This window comes from Periplaneta americana, chromosome 2 (genome assembly GCF_040183065.1).
Source record: "Periplaneta americana isolate PAMFEO1 chromosome 2, P.americana_PAMFEO1_priV1, whole genome shotgun sequence".
NCBI lineage: Eukaryota > Metazoa > Arthropoda > Insecta > Blattodea > Blattidae > Periplaneta > Periplaneta americana.
This window is the reverse complement of record NC_091118.1, coordinates 116504384-116530034: the sequence shown is the minus strand read 5'-3', so window position 1 is coordinate 116530034 and position 25651 is coordinate 116504384. Positions and strand designations below refer to the sequence as shown.

Below are 25651 nucleotides of genomic sequence, written 5' to 3'. Positions count from 1 at the left end.
AGGGATTATAAAGAATTGACACTTCGCGTCGGTACCTTTGACGTAGCCGGACCGATTTCAATGACCTTCAAGCCAGCTAGAGCGTCAGATTCTGCTTTCTCCCTAGAGTTGGCGACACAGCGGAAATATAACACATACAATTAATACATCTAGGTACATTATGTACTCAAAAAAAAATAAATAAATAAATTGGATCCATAAAATAATAAATCCTTCATTAACTGTAATGTCTACACTCTAGAGTTTCTTTATAATGAGAGTTCAGACGTTGACCCCAACAACAATTAAAATATGTAATGATTTGATAGCGCTGAAAATGGAAAAACAAAACTCTTACGAAAAGTAAAACCATATGCCTATATTATATTATATACAAATATTAAACGAATTCGATACTTAATTTTATAATGTATTATATTATTTTATAATATAATTTATGATATCTGAAATATAAAATATTATTATTACAACTAGTTTGTCACTGAGAAATAAGGAAAAACTTGAATTTATTTGAAGCAAAGCGTTACTGGATTATGCAATAAGGTAGGCGATGTTTGGATCCTGTGCCTTAATTCTATTCTCCATTATTATCTTAGCGTATGCTCGATTACACTACCTTTAGCGCTTGAAAGTGGAACTAGCCGCTGGCGCACAGAGAAACAAAACACAGGAAAATTCGCTCAGTGTCCATTCTTTATAATCCCTATTCGCTGGCCACCACCTCTGTAAGTTGATGGCACCGGTGCGACACCGGTGGAGCATCAATGACATCATCGGTGGAATTCGGAACACCGTGATGCCTTCGGATTGCTCACCGGTGAGATTCGGAATACGCTCGAAGTTGGTCGTGAGAGTTTGACGAAATCTGACAACGTTGGCAAGTTGACGTCGTTGGCGACACTGGACGCAAGTTCATTGAGGTTAGAATCCAAAGAGTTTGTAATATATGTATTACAAACTCTTTGTTAGAATCACATGTGTGAATAAAGCGCGGCATTTGATTTGTGTTAAGCTCGAAGTGTTGGTCCGTTTGTTTTCTTAGTATTTGTGAGAAATGCAGAAATATTCTCGACTAAAGCGAGAATTGGAGAATATTGCAAAAAGTCCGCCACCAGGAATATCGTGTTCTTGCAAGGAAGATTGTGTTGATATTCTTGATGCCAGTAAGTTTATCGTATGCTATGCTGTGGTTGGTTTATTTTTCACTATATAGCAACCAAGCTCCGTGTTGTTTCACTGCACATGTTTAGTAATAACAAATTAGGCCTACTTATTATTTCACGCTTTCAATTTTATCCTACTTTCATGGGGAACCTCAAGGTGCCAGTACATTTTATATAACCTTACTCTAACTCATGTTTGCTTACATTATTATTGTAACACTAGGCTAACAATATTTCAGTTTATCGATAAAACAAGAGTGTATATCGTCAAACACCTGCCACTTTTGCGATTCTTCGCGCCAACAAATAGCCTGATCGGCAACAAGGTTAGGTAGGCCTATGGTTTGATTATTTCTGACTAGTAGTCCACTGTGAGGGCGGCGATGAACCTTCGGGTTCCTTAAAAGCCATTTGTAAGTAAGTAAGTAAGTCCACTGCCAGTGACACACAGATGAGACCGCGTTGTCTGTGACAGGTAGCCGCTAGCCACACTGTCAGCAAGACAGGGTTTGATGAGGGATAGTTGTCACGGACTGAGTTTACGTTTAATTTAGCCTAAGTAGTCGCTGGTTGCGCGAAGTGTCAGAAAAGTGGCACGTGTTGTTCAATATCCCCAAGCAAGGATTTTAAACCCTAAATAAGTAATGAACTAACTTCTGTAGAAGTTAAAATACTTGTTTCACTCTTTTAGAAATAAAGTCCGGGATGGTTAGCCAGAACTGAAACTATGAGATTATTTTGTCAAATACAACACTTCACTTGGATTATTATTATTACTGTTATTATTATTTAAAAAATTAGCCACATTATAGCTTACGTACTTACGAATAAGAAATGAAGCTGTGCTAGAAAGACTGGGTGAAGAAAAAATAGGCCATTGGAATAGTTAAGTCGTCTGAGGGACTTGCTGCCGATCAGAAATTGCACTCGGGTGTGGGTTCGATTCCCGTTTGGGCTGATTACTTGGTTGTTTTTTTTTTTTCGAGGTTTTCCCCAACCGTCAGGTGAATGTCAGGTAATCTATGACGAATCCTCGGCCTCATCTCATCAAATACCATGTTGCTATCATCAATCCTATTGACGCTAAATAACCCAATAACTTAGTTGATACCGGTACTAAAAAAAAAAAGAACAATGCTGAAACTGATCAGGAAGAGGAAAAGGAATTGGCTGGGTCACTGGCTGAGAGGAAACTGTCTACTGAAGGATGCACTGGAAGGAATGGTGAAAGGGAGAAGAGTTTGGGGCAGAAGAAGATATCAGATGATAGACGACATTAAGATAGGCCTATATGGATCATATGAGGAGACAACGAATAAGGCAGAAAATAGGAAAGACTGGAGAATGCTGGGTTTGCAGTGAAAGACCTGCCCTTGGGTAGGACACTATGAATGAATAAATTACTTACGAAAGTATAGACCTAAGTTACTTAAGTGTTGTACGTACATGGAATGCTATATCTTCCTTTTACTTGTGGTGTGTTTCAGGTATCATAGGCATGCAAGACACACCATATGAGAATGGTGTTTTCAAACTCGAAATCCAAATTCCAGAAAAGTAAGTAATTTTGGTTACTGTATGATTCCTGTACATTTGTTGGTCATGAACCTTTCTTACACGAATCAAGAGTGAATAATGTAGGAGCTCTCGCTTATCACACCATACAATAACTTACAGGCCTATATACTTACTTACTTACTTACTTACTGGCTTTTAAGGAACCCGGAGGTTCATTGCCGCCCTCACATAAGCCCGCCATTGGTCCCTATCCTGAGCAGGATTAATCCAGTCTCTACCATCATATCCCACCTCCCTCAAATCCATTTTAATATTATCTTCTCATCTACGTCTCGGCCTCCCCAAAGGTCTTTTCCCCTCTGGCCTCCCAACTAACACTCTATATGCGTTTCTGGATTCGCCCATATGTGCTACATGCCCTGTCCATCTCAAACGTCTGGATTTAATATTCCTAATTATGTCAGGTGAAGGATACAATGCGTGCAGTTCTGCGTTGTGTAACTTTCTCCATTCTCCTGTAACTTCATCCCTCTTAGCCCCGAATATTTTCCTAAGAACCTTATTCTCAAAAACCCTCAAACTCTGTTCCTCTCTCGAAGTGAGAGTCCAAGTTTCACAGCCATACAGAACAACCGGTAATATAACTGTTTTATAAATTCTAACTTTCCGATTTTTTGACAGCAGACTAGATGACAAAAGCTTCTCAACTGAATAATAACAGGCATTTCCCATATTTATTCTGCGTTTAATTTCCTCCTGAATGTCATTTATATTTGTTACTGTTGCTCCAAGATATTTGAATTTTTCCACCTCTTCGAAGGATAAATCTCCAACTTTTATAGTTCCATTTCGTACAATATTCTGATCACGAGACATAATCATATACTTAGTCTTTTCGGGATTTACTTCCAACCCTATCTCTTTACTTGCTTCAAGCAGAATTTCCGCGTTTTCCCTAATCGTTTGTGGATTTTCTCCTAACATATTCACGTCATCCGCATAGACAAGAAGCTGATGTAACCCGTTAAATTCCAAACCCTTTCTGTTATCCTGAACTTTCCTAATGGCATATAGGCCTATATAGTAAAACAAAATTGAATAATGATATTGGGATTCATAAACAAAAAAAGAAGGCTACATTGAAAATATTAAGTGAAAATAATTAGGTTACATTGAGTTACGAGTTACGATACCTTGGTTTAGGTTAGAGCATAATTAGTTGCTTAAGGATTTACCATTCACAGCAGGATATCTGCATTTGGTAAATGTGCATAAATAGTACAATTGGTTGGTTTTATGTAGAATGGAAGAGTGTTATTAGAGTCAGGTAATGACTGTGTTAGGAAAGTTTATGCTCTAGAGCAGATGTCAGCAACCTTTTAAAATCGAAGGGCCACATATTATTTGTAACATCAAGCAAAGAATCACAATTAAGAAAAACTGTAACACAACGACGTCTAAATGCCTGACTTTTGCAAAATGTCAACAATTTCGATGCTTGGCATTTTTACAATCCATGTTATTTTACACGAGAATACAATAATGCTTTAAAGAAAAAAAACTTCTACAAAGAGAAACTTTAATAAATTAATAAAAAATCAGATTTTCTTAATATATTGAATAGGCCTACATACATGGCAGAATATATTTTAAAGGTTTTACTTGTTTATAACCTACAGTTAATGGACATATGGATATATTACTTAAAAATGGTAAACAATTTTTACTGCATGTTGTGAGTTTTACTTGTAAAATTTCTGAAAGTTGCTGGCTAATTTGTGTACATCTGCTCAGTGGCGTAATGGAGAAAGGTTGACCCCCCCCCCCCCCAAAGTTTAATTTGGGTTCCCTAATAAAACAATTAATGTTCAAGCATATGGGTTCAGTAGCATGTCTTCAACCGCGGGAAATATCAAATTTGATAGGCTGACAGGACCTCGGAGGGATTAAAATTTGCTTGTATTATTATTATTATTATTATTATTATTATTATTATTATTAGCCTACTGGTAGGCTATTATTACTAATCATTATCATCATCATCCTTCACGAATTAGGCCTCTGTAGACCTGTTTCGGCCCCATCTAGCAGTCTTCTTAAAGGTCTTCCTGGTTGACGATTATTACTAATAATAATAATAATAATTAGTAGTAGTAGTAGTAGTGGTGGTAGCAGTAGTGGTGATGGTAGCAGCAGCAGTAGTGGTAGTTCCTAGATACACTGTTTACCTCCAAAATTTGGCACAGTGTAATATGTAGAATCCTATAGAATCCTTAAGGATCATTGGAAGCGGCGAAGACGTCTGTATTGTTTGAGGCAAAAGTTTTCACTACTTCACTCACGTAAATATTGAGTCCACTTTATCGCGCTTGTGACATGGTGCTACATAAGTATGTTTTTATTAGTTTTAATTTTGAAAAGGATCACTCAGCTGACGCAACAGTTACAGGTAAAGAGAGAAATAAAATGAAAGCAGTGCAAATGCCTGGTGTACTTGACACTAAAGCGTAATTTTCGTTTAAGAAGAGATGTGCCAATTTTCGAACTGACGTTATGTCTTTAATCTCGTTTTTTAATCCACTTTTGAAGCACTATAACTGAAATGAGAAATCTTCTGTTAAGTCTTCAACATACTATATTGATAAATGTTGTGCTTTACTATGCAATTCTTTGTCTTATGCAATAGTCAGAAACTGTGGGCTTAGTATACTGAACAGATCACGTAAACATGTCATAGAATTGAATCTAATTTTGATTTGATTAACAATGATGTCTAATGTCATGTTAAACATATTTACTTGAAAATATTTTTCAGGATCTGACAGACTTTCATCTTGAGCCAGTTCATCAAAATGCCTCTTAGTTTTGCGAAATCTCTTGTTTTCAAATTTGATGTCAACTCCCCATTGTTTTTCAAGAGACATGCTGGACAACAATGCTTCCTGGAAATTATTTCTGTAGTCATTGGTAAATTCGCAGCGTTTTTAAGTAACACTGAAGCTCGGGAAAGATCAAGGTCATTAGATTGTAGTAATTTTGATACCAAATTAACAGCTTCAAATAGTCCATGGGCTGCAGGTTGCTGGCATCTATTCTAGAGAATAATGAGTGCACTGTTAGCTGAACAACTAGAGCATAAGCATTCCACGCTAGTAGTATGGGTTCGAATCCCAGCGTATTCCAAGTGGAATTTGTGATGAACAGAGACAGTGCTTGGTGGTTGGTTTTTGCGGTTTCCTCCATTCCACCATTGATCATTATCATGTGGTGCTGTGCATTCCATTTCCCATGGTGCAACACTTACTCCAACAAAGAGCACTACAGCTTCAGCATGTTGCTCATAGATGGGATGCTTGGGTGTATGATAAAAGTCAAGTACCTGCCATTAAAATGAAAGTTGTATATCTGCAGTGCTCGGGAAAAGTGACACAAGTCAGTTTCCACAAACCTTTTTTGATAATTTATTGACAACTTACGGAACATCTGCTCGCTTGGAAGAAAATACATAAGCATTTCTCCCATTACAATAATTCATACACAAAAAAATCAAATCGACATAAACCAGTGTAAGTTGTCAATAAATTCTGAAAAAAGGTTTGTGGAAACTGACTTATGTCACTTTTCCCAAGCACTGCAGATATTTACATTGTTATATGCATATAGTTTCTCCAAAACACAAATCAAAACAAAAATTGAAGATAAATAAGTTAAAAAATTGAAGACAAATAAGTTAAAAAATTTAAAACCAGTGGTAGATCCTATTTTAAAATAGGATTCATCTGCCCATGACAGAAAAGATGGTACCGGTACTGTTTAAACTACTGGGAATCATTGTCTGGCTACACAAATATAAAATTTACTCCTCATCTGAAACCTGTAATGACTAATTTTGACGGAATGTACACCATTTTCAATCAGTCATTCCCATCTAAAAAGACAGTAATGTAAAATACCATAATAGTTTCAGTATTAACACAGTTAAGTTAAAAAGTTGTTAATTTAAAAAAAAAATAACAAATCATTAGGGAACCATTGTATTTGAATTATACATTAATTAAAGTATTTGATACAAGTTTACAGCTAAGCCCTACATTTTTAGATGTTAAACTATTTCATTTTTAAGTTATTAATCAATAAATTTTCTATTTTCTTCTACATTTCATTTTCTGGTGAACCAAATATGATAGTTTTTAGGATCTATTTGGACCTACTTTTTGGTCATAGCGTAAAAAGAAACAAAACAAATATACCAATAATAGGAAAGTTGCAACATTTCTAATGGGTCATGGCAAAATAAGATTGTGCTACTTACACTTCAAATTAAGTGACAGTCCTTCGTGCACATGTGGCACAGAAGAACAGACAGTGGATCATCTTCTCTTTGAATGCATCAGCATTGATAAAGAGAGATTTTTCATCCTCTACATGTGAGGAAGGTGTCTCTAAAGTTTCTCCATAGGTACCTTTTTGTTACATACTATATATTATACAGTATATCCCAAAAGCCATAAGTAGAAACATTTGCAAAGTTGTGACTTATTTTTGTACAGGTATCCTTTCGAACCACCTCATTTGCGATTTATAACGCCCGTGTACCACCCAAATGTTGATGTTGCTGGACGAATCTGCCTCGATCTATTGCGACTACCTCCGAAAGGAACATGGCGACCTGTGGTAACACTGAGTGGCTTGCTGACATCTGTGCAGATGTTGTTGACACATCCCAATCCAGACGACCCCCTCATGTCGGAGATTGTAAGTGCAGAGTTTTCAATTAATACTGAGACAGTACATAAATTAAGGGGATTTTTCACGTACCGTACTTGTGTAAGTAATTTTGAAACCTCCAGGCTCCTTTCTCACTAGTCACATCTGCAATCATTAAGACAGTTAGATGCTAATGATATCTTCTGTTAGATAACAAAGAGTGTTCATGTTTAATATGATCTGCAGGTTGCTTATAATGTTATAAATGAGGGAGAAGACAATGGCGGATTATTCAGAAGAGATGCACTTTGCTAATGAAGTATAGGAAAACTCACAGTCTTGCGAAAGATTTATCTATCTTCGTCTCGAGGTGAACAAAATGGTGAGAAAGGTTTGCTACTTGTATATAGATGTCATCCCAAATGGTTATATTCGTTAGATAGATCCAACTTTAGAAGCAATCAGCAGTGTAAAAAGTCCAAGCCATGCCTTTCTTGGAGTATATTCATTCTTCAACCAAAATTTCATTCAAAGTAATACATTTTTCCCCCTCATTCCACTTGTTACTTTTAAGATTGAAACTGCTGCAAAATTTAGGGGCTGTCTGCAATAACAAGGCAAATCGACATACCTTGATTATAGTTTTACAGTTATAAAATCAATGTAAGTACATTTGCCTTGCTATTGCAGGAACGAAAATATTCATATTTTATTCCCATGACACACATTCACTAGTTTTATGCTTAGAAACTGAGGTCCTCTATAAAGTCTCATTAGTTGGCGCTAGTGTCCATAGTTACAATAAACATCCATGCTCCAGTGTGCCGCGGCATATGTAACAGTTTGTTTACTTGATGCAACATGGAAACGGATGATTGGAGTGATTTGGAAGAACATTATATTATTTTGGAGAACAAAAAAAGAATCAATCAATTAATCTTCTTAATGTATCCAGCTGTTTGCTGACAACATAAAGTCCACTGTAGTCTAGTCAGTTTTTGTTTTTCACGAGAAATGAGGGGTATTTTGATCGGTGTTCATTATAGATGCCTGTTGCTAGTAGCCAGAGTTGGGGTGTAGTCATTATATACTGCAGGGCTGTGTCTTCTGCAACTGGTACTGATGATTTTAATTTACTTCTTTTGTGGTTTATGGATGGACAGTATAGAAGAATGTGTTCCAGATCTTCATCATGATTATTACACCACAGATAAGTAGGGTTATCGGAAATGTGAAATCAGTGTAGGTACAATTGTGTGACAATTTGACCTGTTCTGGCTCTTGTTAAAAATGTCTGAACATGTCTGGGCAAGTTTTTGTACATTTCCAGGTCATTTGGTTTCTTTTGTGCAGACTGTAAAATTTTTCCTTTGTCAGAAGAGAGCCAATAGTTGATCCATAGGTTTATAAAATGAGACTTTACTGAAGCAAAAGCATTGGATAGAGATATCACTTGAAGAGATCTTGATTGCAAATATGTTGCCTGTTTTGCATTATTATCGACTTTTTCGTTTCCAGGTATACCACAATGACTAGGTATCCATTGAAATGTTATTTCCTTTTGGAGTTCTTTTAGTTTACTTACTTAGTTGTTTCTGAATTGGAATAATTCTATGTGTGGATAGGTTTGGTACATATTTAATTATATTAAATATAGTTCCCTTGGAGTCGGTAAGTATGCAAATAGATTTTTCAGAAATTTGAGTAACACACGAAGAGCAGCATCTCCCTCGTGGGTACTCACCTTGTCGTGGTGAGGGGGCTTAAACTTGTTGTTTAAGCTAACAAGTAACAAAGAGGTACCCACAGAAGCTGCATTAACACCAACGCAATCCCACTATATTTTTAACTGCTTATGATACATGGAGTCCCTCAGTGTAAAATTCTCCAGAGGTAAAATAGTCCTTCAATCGGATCTCTGGGTAGGAATTGCACTGAGAGATGCCAAGAATCGTACTAAAGTACTTATTTGGAACACCAAAGGTCACACTGTCCAGTTAATCAGAGCCAAGTTTAATATTGAAAAGAACCATATAATAAGATAAAGAGGCAAATATAATACCAAAGGATTGAAGTATGGTGTCAGGCAAAAAAAAAAAAAAAAAAAAAAGCAAAGGTCATAATAAAAGAAGTAGAAATCACAACCCAAATAACATTGTAATTATACATTAACGTTACAGTGAAATGATGGTCAACATATACCTACCCTGTCAAGTGCAAAATAAACCAAAATGACATTTGTCAACAGAGACCTTCACATGTGAGTGTTGCACTTGCCAAGATAAATAACATGAGAAAAAAACTTGCAATGCATGAACTAAAAGAACCATTTATACTATAACAAGATTCTTGCTTCAGATGGGAACGAGAGTACAGACTCTGGTGGGCGTGAATTTGATCTTAAATACTAAAATATTTATTTTTTTTTTTTTTATTGTAGTAGTGACATTTTATTTTTATTGAAAGCAGCAAAACTCATTATGCATTTGTAACTTTATTTTCCTTTATTATGTTATATTTCTGTAAGAAAAATTTAATTACTTTATGTTAGACATGTAATAATATGTGTAAGTAGCACATAGAAAACACAGACCTTTGAAATAATTATACAAATGTATGTCATTAGCGTGATTGTATTTATAATGTTCCATAAACTGCAATAACAAGGTAAGTATGCCAGTATTTAAATAAAGTCATAGAAAGCTCTATCATATGTATGATACATTGGAATCAAATTTAATGTTCAGAAGATATGTTTTAAAAACACTTTAACATATTGAAGCTGCACCTAGAAGTACATGGGTATAAAGAGTGAAAGAATTTTCAAATGGATTTTACTCGAAACGTATTTTCTTGACTTCTTGTTATTATAGAGCCCCCTTCAATTATTCTTTCAGCAGTTGGAATCTTTGTTCTCACAGAGTTAACAATGAAATATATAGAAAAAACTAGTTAAAAAATCTAAGAATAAAGTGATGGTTCTTGACAGTAGTTTCTTTTTCTCTGGTATTTTCCAAATGAATTTAGTCTTTGAAACAGTTTCATCTATTAATTTCTATCTATTGCTCATATAATATATTCGTTTATGTTGGAGTTTATCCAGAATAAAATTTATCTTAATAAATTAATGTACTATACTGTACACATAGAAAAACGTTAGATAAAATTCGGCTTTAGTAGAAATAATTATGGCAGCCAGCAAACTACTTTAGTGAGTTTATCTCCTGGATAATGCCAAAGCAACCAACTTAGTCATGGTATAAATTCAGGGGGAAAATGCATCAAAGAGGTTTGCTGACCAACATAATTCATTCTAAACTTGAATATATAGTGATTATACTGTACATACATTTTCCTGTATCCAATAGAATGTAAAGCATTGTACGTAAGTTTGAGGTTTTATTAATTTGAAAATATTTCATCCCTAATTAAAAAATTTTTTAGTGCCAGAACCAAATAAATGCAATACCTAATACATATTAAAAGAGACAAAATCCTGTTTGTTTTAAGATATATGAAATGGAAATAATGATAGCTTGAAAAATGTTTTCACAAAATATTGTTAAAAACTGCGGAACATGAATTAGTAATACTTTCACATTATAACGTTGCATGTTGTTTGTAGTTGGTGGTTTGAAGTAAAATGGGCTATGATATAGGTACTTTATTATTATCAATTAATGTGTATTACAAAACGTTTTTATAAAATCTCTTTAATGTATTAATGTATGTAATGTTATTCTCATTAGGCTGACGAATATCGCTACAATAAGTCTGAATACACCAAGAAGGCCAAAGAGTGGACTAGGAAACATGCTTCCCAGAATGTATGAAAAAGGTGGTGAGTTTCTTTTTATTATTTAAGGTTTCTATGTTTATATGTCTATGTATTATCAGAGGTGGTAGAAGTCTTAATTGGATTCATTGTGTTACCATATTAACTATTAGTGCTTTTAATGTCTAGTGTCTCGTGAATAATCTAACAGACTAGAAAAGTAATTTTAAATTTCTTCTTCAGATGTACAGTAGTTTTGTTGATGGTCCTTTCCCAGAGATACCGGTGATCACGTCGCAGCAGCTCTTCCGAGACATCTGACAGAAAAAGTAGCTGAGGGGCAGAGCTTATCAAGTTTTGTAATGTTTTATGTTGTCATTCCATTGTTTCATTGTTGCCATATCTTGCTGATTCCATGTCCAGGAAACTTTCCAAGAATTGAGAAGCTGTAAGCTTGTTTCCAAAATATACTAAATCCATTTTCGAGAATTTTTTATTATGAAGGAAAACCATAGGATATTTGTAATATTTTTATAATGTTTTATTGTTATTCTCTCTGGATAGATATGATGTAAATTTTGTAATTGTGCAATCATATTCTGTGAGTACAATACATGATATATTTAATTAACTAATAAAAATTTGGTTTTAGATGGATATAGTACCTTTTGACCTTCACAATGGATTTAGTACCTTTAGGCATAAATGAAAACGGATACCGGTATGGTAATTAAAAAAGAAAACAAAAAACAAACAAATATTGAGAGTGAATGTGTATGAGCAGGTTTCAGTTGATCATTTCGATTATCATTGAGATAACATAGATATAAGATAGAGGATATATATTTATGTCTTCTTTGAAAAGACATAAGAATTTGAGAGTTACAATTTAAGAAATTGGAAAAAATCTTCGACATATTCAATATTGTTCACATTTTCATTCTGTCCACTTGCTGCTTCATTGGTAACTCTCAGGCAGTTCTTGTGGAAATCATATTCTTGCCATTTAATACAGTGAAACCTGATCAAGACGGAAGTGACATGGTCCTAATTTTTTTTCCGTTGTGGACAGGTTTCAATATTATTCAGGTGTGACATTAAAATGGAATATTTTGTCATTCATATACATGAAAAACAAAATGGAATACCACAAACTGCAAGAAGTACAAAATATTCCATTTAACACTCATCACATTAAATCAGCTTTGTGTCGCTTATTACGTTGATGAATCTTCTTGATTAAAATCTCATTTTCTGTATAAATATTATCGTAACTCACTCATTAGTCATTAAACATTACTAAAGTTTACTAATCTCATTCTATTTAATATCTAACACTATACTCTAATACTGTACTGCATATCACTGCACATTATTAATTAACTGGACTAGGAGCCATCTATTAGAAGCCTTGAATTCTGGTTTATTTAATTTCTTTCCCAGTTCAATAGCTTGCTTTGCAGGATAGATCCAGAAATTGGCTTGTTCTTTGAAAGGTCATGAAGAACCCACTCCCACAACAGTTCATTTATTTTCACATAAACAGTTGTTTTCTGGTTCCTTTTGTGTCACCAATATTGGCCGCACGCCACTCACTCATTATGATCTTTATTTTTTTTAAGTGTCACACCTGAGTTTTCCACAACTCTACTTCAATATTATTTCACATAGACGTTGTTTCTAATTTTCCTTTATCTCGATAACTTTTACTTCATCACTTAATGTTAATGCCACATTTTATGCAACTTTTTTTTTTAACCTGGAAATCACTACACTTGCGCTCTGTTTAGCTACGACAGTATACGGGTATGAAGCATTGAAAATCTTTGAAGGGACTCGTCTGCCTAGTCAACAGGGTAATAAAATTTATGACCGACAGGCCAACACACCCTCGTACCCTCTAGAATTTTGCAAAGAAAACTTGTTTTTATCTTAGTGACCTACATATTTCGTATATTCCTTGAAATTACACGCTGTTTCAAAATATAGTGTGTCCAAAATATTGTTTCCGTTTTGAACAGTAGCAGACAGTTTCCGTTTCCGCGTTGGACAGTTTCCGTTTTATTCAGGAAAAATTACACATAATACATACAAATTTCGCCGGGACCAATAAATTGTTCCGAAATAGACAGGATTCCGGATTATTCAGGTTCCGATTTGAACAGGTTTCACTGTACCTATATTTCTCTAGAAGGTTCCTCATATCTTTAATCTTGACATCAGACACATGATTCCTCTTCTTTACTTGTCACAGAGATAGAACAATATTCTTGACATTCTTGTGCTTATCTTTCAGAATACTGTGCTGTGTTCCTGTACCTTTCACATAGAATTTCTGGACCATTCCAGGTCAATTCGTCCACAGAACAATGTCCAATATATAGAAAGTCCACTACAAAAATGTCCACAATTAAAACGTCCAGTCAAATAAGGCCATTAGTCAAAATGTCCAATATCCATAAGTCAGAATGTCCAATATGATATGATATGAATATATTTCGTCACAGCATTTCTTATATGTAATGGTGGACCTCACATTTTCACGTATATGGTGCCACCATTAACAGTCATTACCAGGGAACGGATTTATATGGACTAAAAATATATGAAATATGTAAATATATATGTAGTTATTTTTACCAAAATATGGAATTAAATATGGATTTTTACCAAAATATGGAATTAAATATGGACTTAAAATTATAAAAAAATGACTATGTACGTTAAATATTGGTACATTTTAATCAAACTATACAAAAAATATAATGGACGTACCTTATCTTCCAATGTAGTTTCAACAAAACACAATTTTTATTGTCTGTTACCATAACAATAGGTTACAAACATTTCTTTCAAGTGCTGAAAAGTGAATCTTCTTCTATTGTCTCTGAGGATAGATTTATACTGACTAAAAGAGCGTTCGACGTCACAAGAAGTAACTGGTACATAATTCAATTTCACAATGTCTGCTGGGGATAAGTCCAAGTTAATCTTCACTGTTGATTCACCACTCATCACAGCAACAACCTTTTGTAGTTCTTCATATCCAGGGTTTTTTGAAAGTACAGTGTCCACCTTAGCTCTTACTGCATCTGCAACTTTACCTCTACCACGATTCAGTTGTTCCACAGTACTATTTATAATTTCAAAACTTTCAGATAGTGAAAGGTGCCTATTTTGGAGACTTTTGAGCGTTTTTATGATGCATGAAAATGTATGCTGAATGTGAGCTAAGTCATTCTTCACACTTATGTCACAGGTAACTGTTTTCGCAGTATCAATTGAGACTGCATCTTCAGAGTCCAATGCAAGGAGAACATTGTTAATAGAGTCTATATGTTCGGCATAATATTCAACTGCTTCTAGCCATGTACCCCATCTAGTTAAAATTGGCTTTGGTGGCAATGGAATTTCAGGGTACATTTCTTTCAACACGTTAACTCTACTGGGAGCTTTGAGAAATACTTTTTTCACTGATGAAATCAACAAATCTACTTTAGGGAAATTGTCTCTGACCACTTCTGCCACACGATGAAATGCATGCGCCACACAAGTAAAATGAGTCAATTTAGGATATACAACAGATAATGCTTGTCCAGCTTTGACCATATAAGGGGCAGCATCGCTAATAAAGAATAACACATTATCGTACATAATACCCTTTGGCCACAGGATACCCATAGCTTCGTTGAACAGTTTAACTATAGTTTTGTTATTGCACTTTTCTAGAACATCACAATGTAAAAGAATTCGTTCAGAATATTGTTCACTTAACAAACCGATAACTACATTACCAACAAGTCTACCTTCTTTGTCGGGAGTCTCATCAATGGAAACCCAAATTGAACTATCTTTAATTTCATCTCTTATCTTCTGTATTGTCTCATCGTAGATGGATGGAGCATACGTCTTCCTAAGTGTTGACTCATCCGGGATTGTATGTTGAGTATATTTTTCAAGGAATTCCCTGAAGACCTTATTCTTTAGTTTGTAGAGAGGAATATCAGCAGAGATGAGAGAACGGCACAGGTCGATGTTAAACTCAGATCTTACATTCGATGTTGTTGGTTGTGTTAAAAACAATTGTCTCTGCTTGGAATTTAGTTGTTTGTTGGCCTGATGTTTACTAGTTGTAATGTGTTGTTGCACCAGGAACTTTTGTGTAGATGATACTGCACACTGACACAAATTACAAAATAATATTTTATTGTCAGTTGATAAACCACCTTCTTTAAATTCTGAAATGTAACTTGTTAGTTTTGATTTTAAATTGACTGAATGACGTACTTTTGGCATATTTACCGTCTTTATAGTATGATTTACAAAACTGAACCTATGTGTACTCTGACTGGCATTTAACTGTTGAGCTGCACAACTGAAGTCTGTTAAAAATTTTAAATTAAATTAATACAGTTTTGTAACTTACTTTCCCATTGTTGATAGGACTGCTAATTTTCAAATAACTCTGATGTTAAAGGGATTACTGAACATGTGTTTAAATCTCTATTGTTGAAATGTATTTTTAAAAGTTAATGGAATTTTGTTTTGTTTTATTGTTAAACCTAATATAATATGGACTGTTTTATATGAAATATGGAAAATATATGGAAATTAACGAAAATATGTACTAAACTCTAAAATATGGAAAAATATGGAAAATAAAAGTAGGATTTTTCAACCCTACACATTGTGAAACATAAAGATAATGCAAAATATAAATTATATTAGCTTTATAAGTAAATATGTATTTACATATAAATCCTTTCCCTGGTCATTACAAATAACACTTCTTCAGAATTATCACTGTTATGTAAAAAGAAAGTACATGCATATAATTTTAGCACTAATTTGTTTATTGGCTAAATTCTTCACTTTACGTTTTTTGTACTAAGCACTTGATGTTTTTAAAGAATTTTTCCACTTAAAAAAGAAAAAATAATCACAAAGCACAAAACAGACCATAAACTATGATTCACAAACACTGCTGAGTAGTGGGCTAGGACAAGTCTGGCCTATACACGCACAAGATAATGACCGCACAGTTGAATGTGTGTTTTCGTGTTGTCAAGCCATATCCTAGCTTTTCTTTGTGCTTAAAATAAATTTTGAACAGAGCAAGATGACTCAATTTAAGTATTCCATTTCATTAAGTGCTTTAATGTAGATTTTGTGAGTGGTATGAAGTTGGCACAGTTCAGTTCTTTAACACTAGGGTTTGACTCTGTTCCATGATAACTTGTGAATAAATTTCAGAATACAAAAAATATTAAAGATAAAAAATCTAAACAAGAGCAAAGAGTACCATCTGAGGAGACTTCGAATTACATTGGCTTTTGAATGGAAAAATTTCCTATCAAATTGTTTCGGTATCTCTTGCATGAAATGGGTGTTTTATCTGGTTCCATGGAAAAGGCTATAAAGTTGTTGAAGTTAAAACAACACAAAATTACTGTGACACAGGAACTATGACCTGGTGATGGTGAACAGAGGGACAGATTTTGTGAGTTCTAAATAATGTTCATGATGGAGATGTAGACTGCAATCAAGTGGAACTAGAGTGAGTAATGCTTAGTTTCATCAGCAGGTGTCAACTGTTTAGAACAGGAGGAGTCGACACTTTCAGCAGCTACGTGCTTAATTAGGATAAGTACAATATATATGATGTCTGTGATAATTTGTTACAGAATTGATTGCTGTTGCATTGCATTAAAAGAATAAGAAGCTTGCATCGTCATTATGTACAGGCTTGCTTGCAGCTGATGTAAACCGTTCAACTCCAAACCCTCCTCATTTTCCTGGACTTTCCTAATGGCATATTCTAGAGCAGTGGTGACTACAGCGGCTGTCATGATTACATCGTGTAATCACAGACATTCAAACGGATACAAGGAGTTTCCTGTACATTGCTGTGTGTTTCATTCATGTACTGAAGGCAAGCAGTGGCGGTATCATGTCACTCTACAAACTCTGTCTCTACAAGCAGTAAGAGGTGGTTTCGTAAAGAATGAGAAGGAGATTCTGTCGGACAAAATTAACTTTCTTTTTTCTTTAATGTATCACATCACATTATTGTACATGTTTATTGTATTCAGGACCCTTGTGGTCACTCAAAATTCTTTGAGCTGATGTCTATAATTTAGAAATTTATTATATTGCCCAATGGTTCAATTAGGAGTATATAGAAACATTGCCACGCTGAATAATGTATTATTATTATTATATTATTATTATTATTATCCACACCTGTGGAGTAACGGTTAGCGCGTCTAGCCGGAAAACCAGGTGGCCCGGGTTCGATTCCAAGTCGGGGCAAGTTACCTGGTTGAGGTTTTTTCAGTGTTTTCCCTCAACCCAATGAGCAAATGCTGGGTAACTATCGGTGTTGGACCTCGGATTCATTTCACCGGCATTATCACCTTCATCTCATTCAGATGCTAAATAACCTAAGATGTTGATAAAGCGTTGTAAAATAACCTACTTAAATAAATAAAATTATTATTATTATTATTATTATTATTATTATTATTATTATTATTATTATTATTAGTAGTAGTAGTGACCACTAAGTATGTGTTTCTATAATTCTTCTGTACGTGTATGAATATTGATATTTTTAGATCTTCTCCCTAGAAGGATAAAATTATTAGGTTTTATGTCAATTTTAATCTTCTTAATCTTTAAATGAGGGTAACTATTTATTAGTTATTCATTTAATAATAATATTGTTGTAGAAAAACTGAGTTAATATCACAGTCTATTATATACAGTCACGAAGCTTGAGTTTTGAGGGTGCTAGAAACAATAGACTGTGACGGTTCTATTTTGCATTGCCTGTAATGAGGCGATATTAGCGATCCTAGTGGTGAGCAACTACTAATGTTTGCATATTTACTACGTATTGAGCTTCGCGACTGTATATACTAGACTGTGTTAATATTATGTCCAACAAACTGTTAAACACCAGAAATTCACATGTCTTAAATCATAGCCAGGAAGAGAAAGATGAGATAAATAAATGTAAGGCAGTCAGCTACCTAATGGGGTTTGAAATATCTCGTGCTCTAAAGCCTTTTAATAGAACAGAATTTCTCAAAAGAGTAATTATTAAAATAGCTTAAACAACTTGTCCATAAGAAGTTTTTAATTTTGAAAAACTACGAATTTCTCAACCAAATATCGAGAGAAGAATTAAAAAAATTCCTGATTATATTCAGGAGGAAAGTTAAAAAAAGAAGGAAGAAAAATCGTATATTATTCACTGGCTCTTGATGACAGCAGTGACATTATTGATGCAGCAAAGCTTAGGATTTTTATCCGTGGGATTGATCAAGATGTTAGTACAGGAACTACCACTGGTTGAAGTTTTCATGCGAAGTACCTTTCCTCCGTCTCCTTACTTCATAGGCTGTATGTTGCATGTAGTCACTGCAGCTCGAGTTTTGGTCACCGCTGTTCTAGAGCAAAGTTAAAAAGTAAAGGCGATAGTGCATCTCCTTGCTTTAGTTCGCACTGAATTGGAAAAGCATTAGACAGAAACTGGCCTAATACGGACTCTGCTGTAAATTTCACTACGGGAACAGCAATACAAGGGCCTGACAATGCACCTAAATCAAGAAGCAGCTAATATACCTTTCCACCATCACTTTGTGAAGTCCATCCTTTTCCAGCCAAACTTTTATTGTAATATGAAATTACATCATTGATACAACAAATGTGTTTCCTTCTCATATCTTTTTGATTCGACTTTAGGCTTACTGCAATGACTTCATTCATCTGCTTCTCTACACTTGATAATCTTCTAGTCACCGTTTTTATGTCACTTAACTATTTTGGCACATTCTCAAAAATGCTGGGTATCGCACATTCTTTTAGTTTAGAAATTTTTCCTTGGAAATTCTTTCAACTCACCCCTTACAGTGCACTTATCAATTCATAATACTGTCACTTTCTGAAAAATGTTTTATGCAAATAATGGGCTTTTTCATTCCTGCGAAATCAGTTGATATTTTCCTCAACCACTGGGCCCTCAAATTTTCATACTTGGGTTGTGAAAAAGTTGAAGTACTGTTGATCTCAGTCCTATAATTGGATCTGCAGCCCTTCACACTGCAGCAATGAGGCTCCTGGATCAGAAGTTAGATTATGTGATATCTGCAACAAATATATCAGTGCTGTTAGTAGATACCTACATTAAACTAAACTAATAAATGTAAGAGATTAGCGATATAACAATATAAAACTGGTATCTGGTCAAGAATCAAACACACACACATATCATACTTGGGGAGAGGGGGCGATCATAATTTACAAACCTTACCCTTCTTATACATAAACGAATATATGGACAACAATTTAAACATTGGTAACAGCATAAAAAAGCTGCACTGCTAACATGAACTTCTTATGCAATAGTCGTGTGTTTACATTTCCACTAACTTGATCATGTGACTTATATCTCAAGGCCTGTATTTCTCGTAGGTCTTGGTTACAATTAAGTTTGTTTCTACACCAGTATCAAACTGATTTGAATGGTCACGAGCATGTGCACATGGATTTTACTGTTAGCACAGCGAAAACTTCAAGCTCTTACTGTTACTGACTAAAAGTCATGTGTTATTACAGCATGTCAAAGCATCGCAAATCAGTGGCGGCTCCTGCGTATTTCTTAAGAGGAGGAAAGAAGTTAACAGCACGAAATGACAACTTCTTGAAATGAAACATGCTACAAATTAGCCTACATGCATACATATAAGACCAGGTAGTGTTGGGGTTGGCCTTCCCTTCTGTATAGCAATAATCTGTTCTTGTAAACTGAATTTCCTAAATTGTCCAAAATATATTATGATTTCACTTCCATTCATTGTTGAATAATTGCACAAATTAACAATTACAAGGAAATTCACAACCTCGTAGCATTTTTCGAGCACACTACAGCATCACACGTGTTGGAAGAGGCTAGCTACTAACTCGTAATCGGAACCGTTTTACGGAAATGGGAATTAGAAATAATCTGAGGAAAGCGAGAACACTGCAGCCACCCACGTGGTCTGTGTTGCCACATGTACATTTTGCAAGTTCAGTATCACATAATGTCAGTTCTTGTAAAGTCATACTATCATTATTGTTCAAAGCTGCCGGTGGCCGATTAATTTTTTATGTTAAAAATAATGTAGTTTGGAGTACCTTCTTTCAGTTTCAAATATATTTGTACAAAACTGGCAACTTGGCTGTTGCCCTGTCTAGTAAACAATGAATAGAAGTGAATTTCAGGGGTCAACTACGTAAAACTACTTCCTCTTTGTTTTACATAAACCCGACTTTAACTTTCAAATATCCACGAAAGTTTCAAACCATGAATAGTAGCCTATATAAAGTGCAATGCATAATATTTTTGATTTATAATTTTAAAAAAAGTTTAGATGGTGTCTTTCATAGCGTTGCGTTAAAACTGTTTTTGTTGTGTCTCCTCCTAGATGTGTTATAGTCCGGTTGAATGCAACATCGTTAGGTGGCAGCGGTAGCGAGCTTGCTGCACGACCAGTCGGTTTCTATTTCCCGCCCATGACTGATTCAGAGGAGAATCTCCTCCCTCTCCGTTCATTTACTTGCTTTAAAACTCTGCTTCTTTCTCTGGCCGCTAGTGCGCTGTTGTCTATGTGTGTTAACTGCAATAGAGGAGGAATGGAGTGCCTTTCCTCTACACAGACAATCTCGCATCTTTCTCACAGTTTTCTACAGCACATGAGCGCGCGTCATTTAAAACTCGATCAACCGAGTTTTTCTTATAGCTATGAACTTAAAAATTATCGAATCTTCCTCGAATTTCAAGGCACATATTTTATTTGGTATTTACTTTCAAAAGAAGAAAATGTGAGGAGGACGTTCCTCCCTTCCCTCCCCCGAGGAACCACCACTGTCGCAAATCGATTCCTGACGGACAGAATTGATTTCCGAATCAAGTGCAAATCAGTCTCAAATCATAATTGATGCATGTGCATTAAGATAGTTCTGCCATCTGTTTTCTGCATTTATTATAACATTGTCTAAATGTCCTAAATATATAATCAGTTTTATTTCAGTACTGTTGCCTTTGAATAATTTTGTCATTATTCAGAAAGGTAATATATATATATTTTTTTTTTTCTAAAGTTTTATCACATATAGGCCTACTATTATTTTTTATTCTATACTCTGTAACATTTAATTTTCTCGATATATCTTGTCAATATATATTTAATAAAAAAATATGTAGAATATACGAAGTTACTGAAATGTTTTTATTTTAGTTCATTTTGAAAACGAAATGCACAGTTTGTGATTATGATGAGTATCTTGACACAGATTAATTGTAATAACATTATTTTCCGGAAGTGTTGAAAACAGAAGTTAATTTAGGCCTGTAATTGTTCTTTCACATATCTAAGTCAAGCATTTCTTCTAGTGATAATGAGATGGAATACATATCCAGTGGGGATAAGTTAGACTTGTTGGAATTATTTGAGGAAAGAGACAGGCCCAAAAGTGAAAATTATTTTCAATATACTGTCCCTAAATACAATAACAGCGAATTTATTGAGTAGTCCCGTATAAGCTGGCATGTAGCTGAAAGTATCACTCAACAATTTGAATTGTCACACTATTTTAATTATCAGTCAGGACGGCAAGGAAAGTTGGGTTCATTCCAGCAAATTATTATATATTTGGGGTATGCTGGTCACCAGACATCTTCATTCAGAGATGTTGCTGGCCGTTTTGATATTTCAATCAGTAGTCTATTCAGAATCATCAGGAAAGTTACATATTTTCTAAGCAACTTGTCAGAACATATAATTTCTTGGTCCAATCCACAAGAAAAAAATTAAATAGAAAGGAACTTCAGAGAAAATGGTTTTTCTAGAGATATTGGTGTTATTGATGGGAGTCATATCAAAATTGACAAGCCCTCTAATGACCCAGATTCCTAATCAAATAGGAAACATTTCCATTCTATTCTATTGTGTGTGACCATCAGAGAAAAATCAGGGACAAATTTGTAGATTTTTCTGGGTCTGTCCATGACAATAGGATTATTACTGGCAAACACGCTGTGAAAAAAATGTCAGAATCATTACATTCTGGGAGACAGCTGCTACTCGTGCTTAAGAAATCTACTGACACCTTTTCCAGGGAGACGACAATTAACCAGAAGACAGAGAAACTTCAACACAAAATTATCAAAATCCAAGATGTGTCATGAAATACTGTTTTGGTCTTTTGAAGCAGAAGTTTATGCACCTGCACCTTATCAAATTGAGAAGTATACCATATATAGTTCACTTCATTAGAGCGTGTTGTGTTCTTCACAACATGGCACTAACAAATGATTTTCACTTTCAGAATCCTGATCATGAATACCACCATGGATATGAACAGAAACATGAAACCACCATGACCGGCAGGAAATTGTTGATAGCAACTGCGAACTTTGAACAAGAATTGTAATTTCTCGCATAATTAATTAATTTTGTCAGTGTTCAGTTAATTTATTATTAGTGGTTAGTGTTTTTATTCTGTGGTTTATTACATAGATAGAGTGTTAGTTGGGAGACCGGAGGGAAAAAGACCTTTGGGGAGACCGAGACGTAGATGGGAGGATAATATTAATGTAATCTTCATCTTACGATGTTTGGTGACGTATACACGTCCGTTGATGTGACATATTAATGAATTTAAATACTATTATAGTCACAATCATGCCATGGTATGAAAGAAAAATTTCACAACCTCGAGCGGGAATCGAACCTGCGACTTCCTGTTCTCCGGTCAGGCACTCTACCACTGAGCTCGAAGTTGTGAAATTTTTCTTTCATACCATGGCATGATTGTGACTATAATAGTATTTAAATTCATTAATATGTCACATCAACGGACGTGTATACGTCACCAAACATCGTAAGATGAAGATTACAATTTTGTAAAGTTTCTTTCAAGCCATAAGCAGTGCTGACTAGATCAGACGCTTTGGACAGTACTCTATAACAGAGTCGCCAGTATGAAAGGATAATTCCAAGCCTTTGGTGTGAAACGAACTCAATAGCTCAGTGGTAGAGCGCCTGACCGGAGAACAGGAAGTCGCAGGTTCGATTCCCGCTCGAGGTCGTGAAATTTTTCTTTCATACTGTGGCATGATTGTGACTATAATAGTATTTAAATTCAATAATATTAAAATGGATTTGAGGGAAGTGGGATATGATGATTGAGACTAGATTAATCTTGCACAGGATAGGGACCGATGGTGGGCTTATGTGAGCGCGGCAATGAACCTGAAGTTCCTTAAAAGCCATTTGTACGTAAGTAAGGGTTGGAACATTTTTTTCGGAAATGTCTACCTGCAGTATGCCCAGACCTGAGAGGATAAAAAGTCCAGACTGTGCCGGTACTATTTCGCATTTTATGTGACGAGGCGATAGTAGCGATCCTAGTGGTTAGCAACTATCTATGGGTGCATATTCCCTACGTATTGAGCTTCGTGACTATATACTAGATTGTGGTGGTGTGTTTGTAATGAGCATAACCAAATGACTCTGGCTCAACGTAAAAAAAAAATGTTAATGGGTTATAACGAACACATCAACGGACCAGTTATTACTACTGGTTCAAGAAATAAATTGTTTGTACTCTCTTTTCCTTGAGCGAGATGACAGTATGAAAATTTCGCAAAATCTTGCTATACTTTTTTTTTTAAGATAGGACTTGACAGGAGCGTTGCGATCGGAAAAACAACTGAATGTCACAGCGTGGTAGGCCTGTTGTTGCTATGGTAACAACGGTTGAGTTGCCAAACTTACAGTTCCCACGTGGTGAGCCAGAGCCTTTAGTTACAAGCCGGGGCCATACGTCGGCAACACTGTAATTAACTGTCACCCGGAGGCTGACCGTACAACGTTAATTGTTGATGTATTATAAACTAAATGCGTGTTGGTGACAAAAAAACAAGACAATAAATGAAAATAAAATGGTTGCAATCTTTGGGAATTTTTACGGTTATGGATGACAAAGTAATTGACTATTCTATTAAATATTGTATAACCACATTTTTATATTCTTATTTGTGGTTTGTGTGTATCAGAATTCTAGTCAAATTGTTGGGTCTCGCCTGCTATATCAATAAAGTTACGCCGTTGGTTTTCAAAGTCATTGTAAACAGCTGTTTTGTGATCCCATAAATGTTGCAGTTTTGTTGAAGATTCGGAATACCTGCTATACGTCAGAACTATCTATAATTTGTAGATGCATATAATCACTTTGTTGGTTTGGTCAATGTTACTTATGTCCCGCCCATTATAGAGACATAGGCCAATTTTACACATATTTAGTATAACTTGTTGCTTCTTTGACAGGTTAGATTTGGTTAGTTTAGGTTTTTGTTATAGCCTACCTTGCATATACGATTATAGCGCAACATTGGCAGTGATAAAAGTGAAATATTCGTTCAGTGGGCGTTGGATACTCTACATTCACCCTGTAGTTATATTTATTTAAAATTATATTTTAAAAAGTTTATGACAAATAATTTAGGACAACAGTATTGTTATAATGACTGACCAGGTTCAAACTAAAACTGACTTCCTGGACATCTGAAATATTTATAGAAAAGCACGACATAATCACATGAAATTAAAATGCATATGATATCCTACACCTTTCATGTCAGAGGTGAAACAACATTAAGCGGCGAAACATTGTCAATTTACTAGCCACATAATGGTTAATTGATTGGAATAGGGTATTGCGAAAGTACGTCATTATTTTATTTATTTTTGGTACAAGTAACATTTCTTTAAGTATTTATTTATTTTCCCTTTTACCATCAATAAAAAACAAGTATGTTTTTATTTATTTATTTATTTTTTTAATTATAAGTGTAGTTGCTACGACACATAGGCTCACAGCACTTTCTAGGCATCTGAAATATTTGTAAAAAAACACGATAGATAATCGCATAAGATAATATTAAAATATATCCTAAACCTTTCACAGATGAAACACCATTAAGTCGCAAAACATTGACAATTTGCTAGCCACAAATTTGTTAACTGAATGGAACTTAAGAATACTGCGTAGGAACTTACGTCTTTATTGCATTATTAATTTTATTATTTTCGGTGCAAGGAATATCTTTTTTATTTATTTACCTTCGTACTATCAATAAAAACATGTTTTTTTTTTTTTTGTAATTATTTTAAGTAGCATCCTTTGTATGTAAGTAGCCTACTTACGCCGTATTCTGAAGTATAGCTAATTGATTGCAATAAAACACTATTTCCGAACCCGTAATAATTTGCATCACTACTCTGAATCTTGATCTTACCTTTGTGCATGAAGTAATATTGAAAAAATACGCGTTACGTATAACGAAAGCAATGAGCAAACACAATATCATTTTAAAATCTCCCGCCTCCACTCTGCGTTGCCAAACCTACCCATGCCCCGGCTTGTAACTAAAGAA

General features: G+C 34.8%; 1 protein-coding gene across 3 annotated transcripts; it reads left to right on the top strand.

The window, feature by feature from the left end:
- The first annotated feature begins 926 nt into the window (after positions 1-926).
- On the top strand, positions 927-11820 carry LOC138694537 (ubiquitin-conjugating enzyme E2 T-like). Of its 3 annotated transcripts, none has more exons than XM_069818364.1 (5): positions 927-1163; positions 2651-2720; positions 7232-7436; positions 11138-11229; positions 11441-11820. In XM_069818364.1, the coding sequence occupies exons 1-4, from the start codon at positions 1055-1057 to the stop codon at positions 11219-11221; spliced, it is 468 nt and encodes a 155-aa protein (XP_069674465.1). In that variant the 5' UTR covers positions 927-1054; the 3' UTR covers positions 11222-11229; positions 11441-11820. The 3 variants fall into 3 exon arrangements, with proteins under 3 accessions (XP_069674465.1, XP_069674464.1, XP_069674463.1); XM_069818363.1 differs by having other exon boundaries at positions 11415-11820; XM_069818362.1 differs by having other exon boundaries at positions 11407-11820.
- The last annotated feature ends 13831 nt before the right edge of the window (positions 11821-25651 follow it).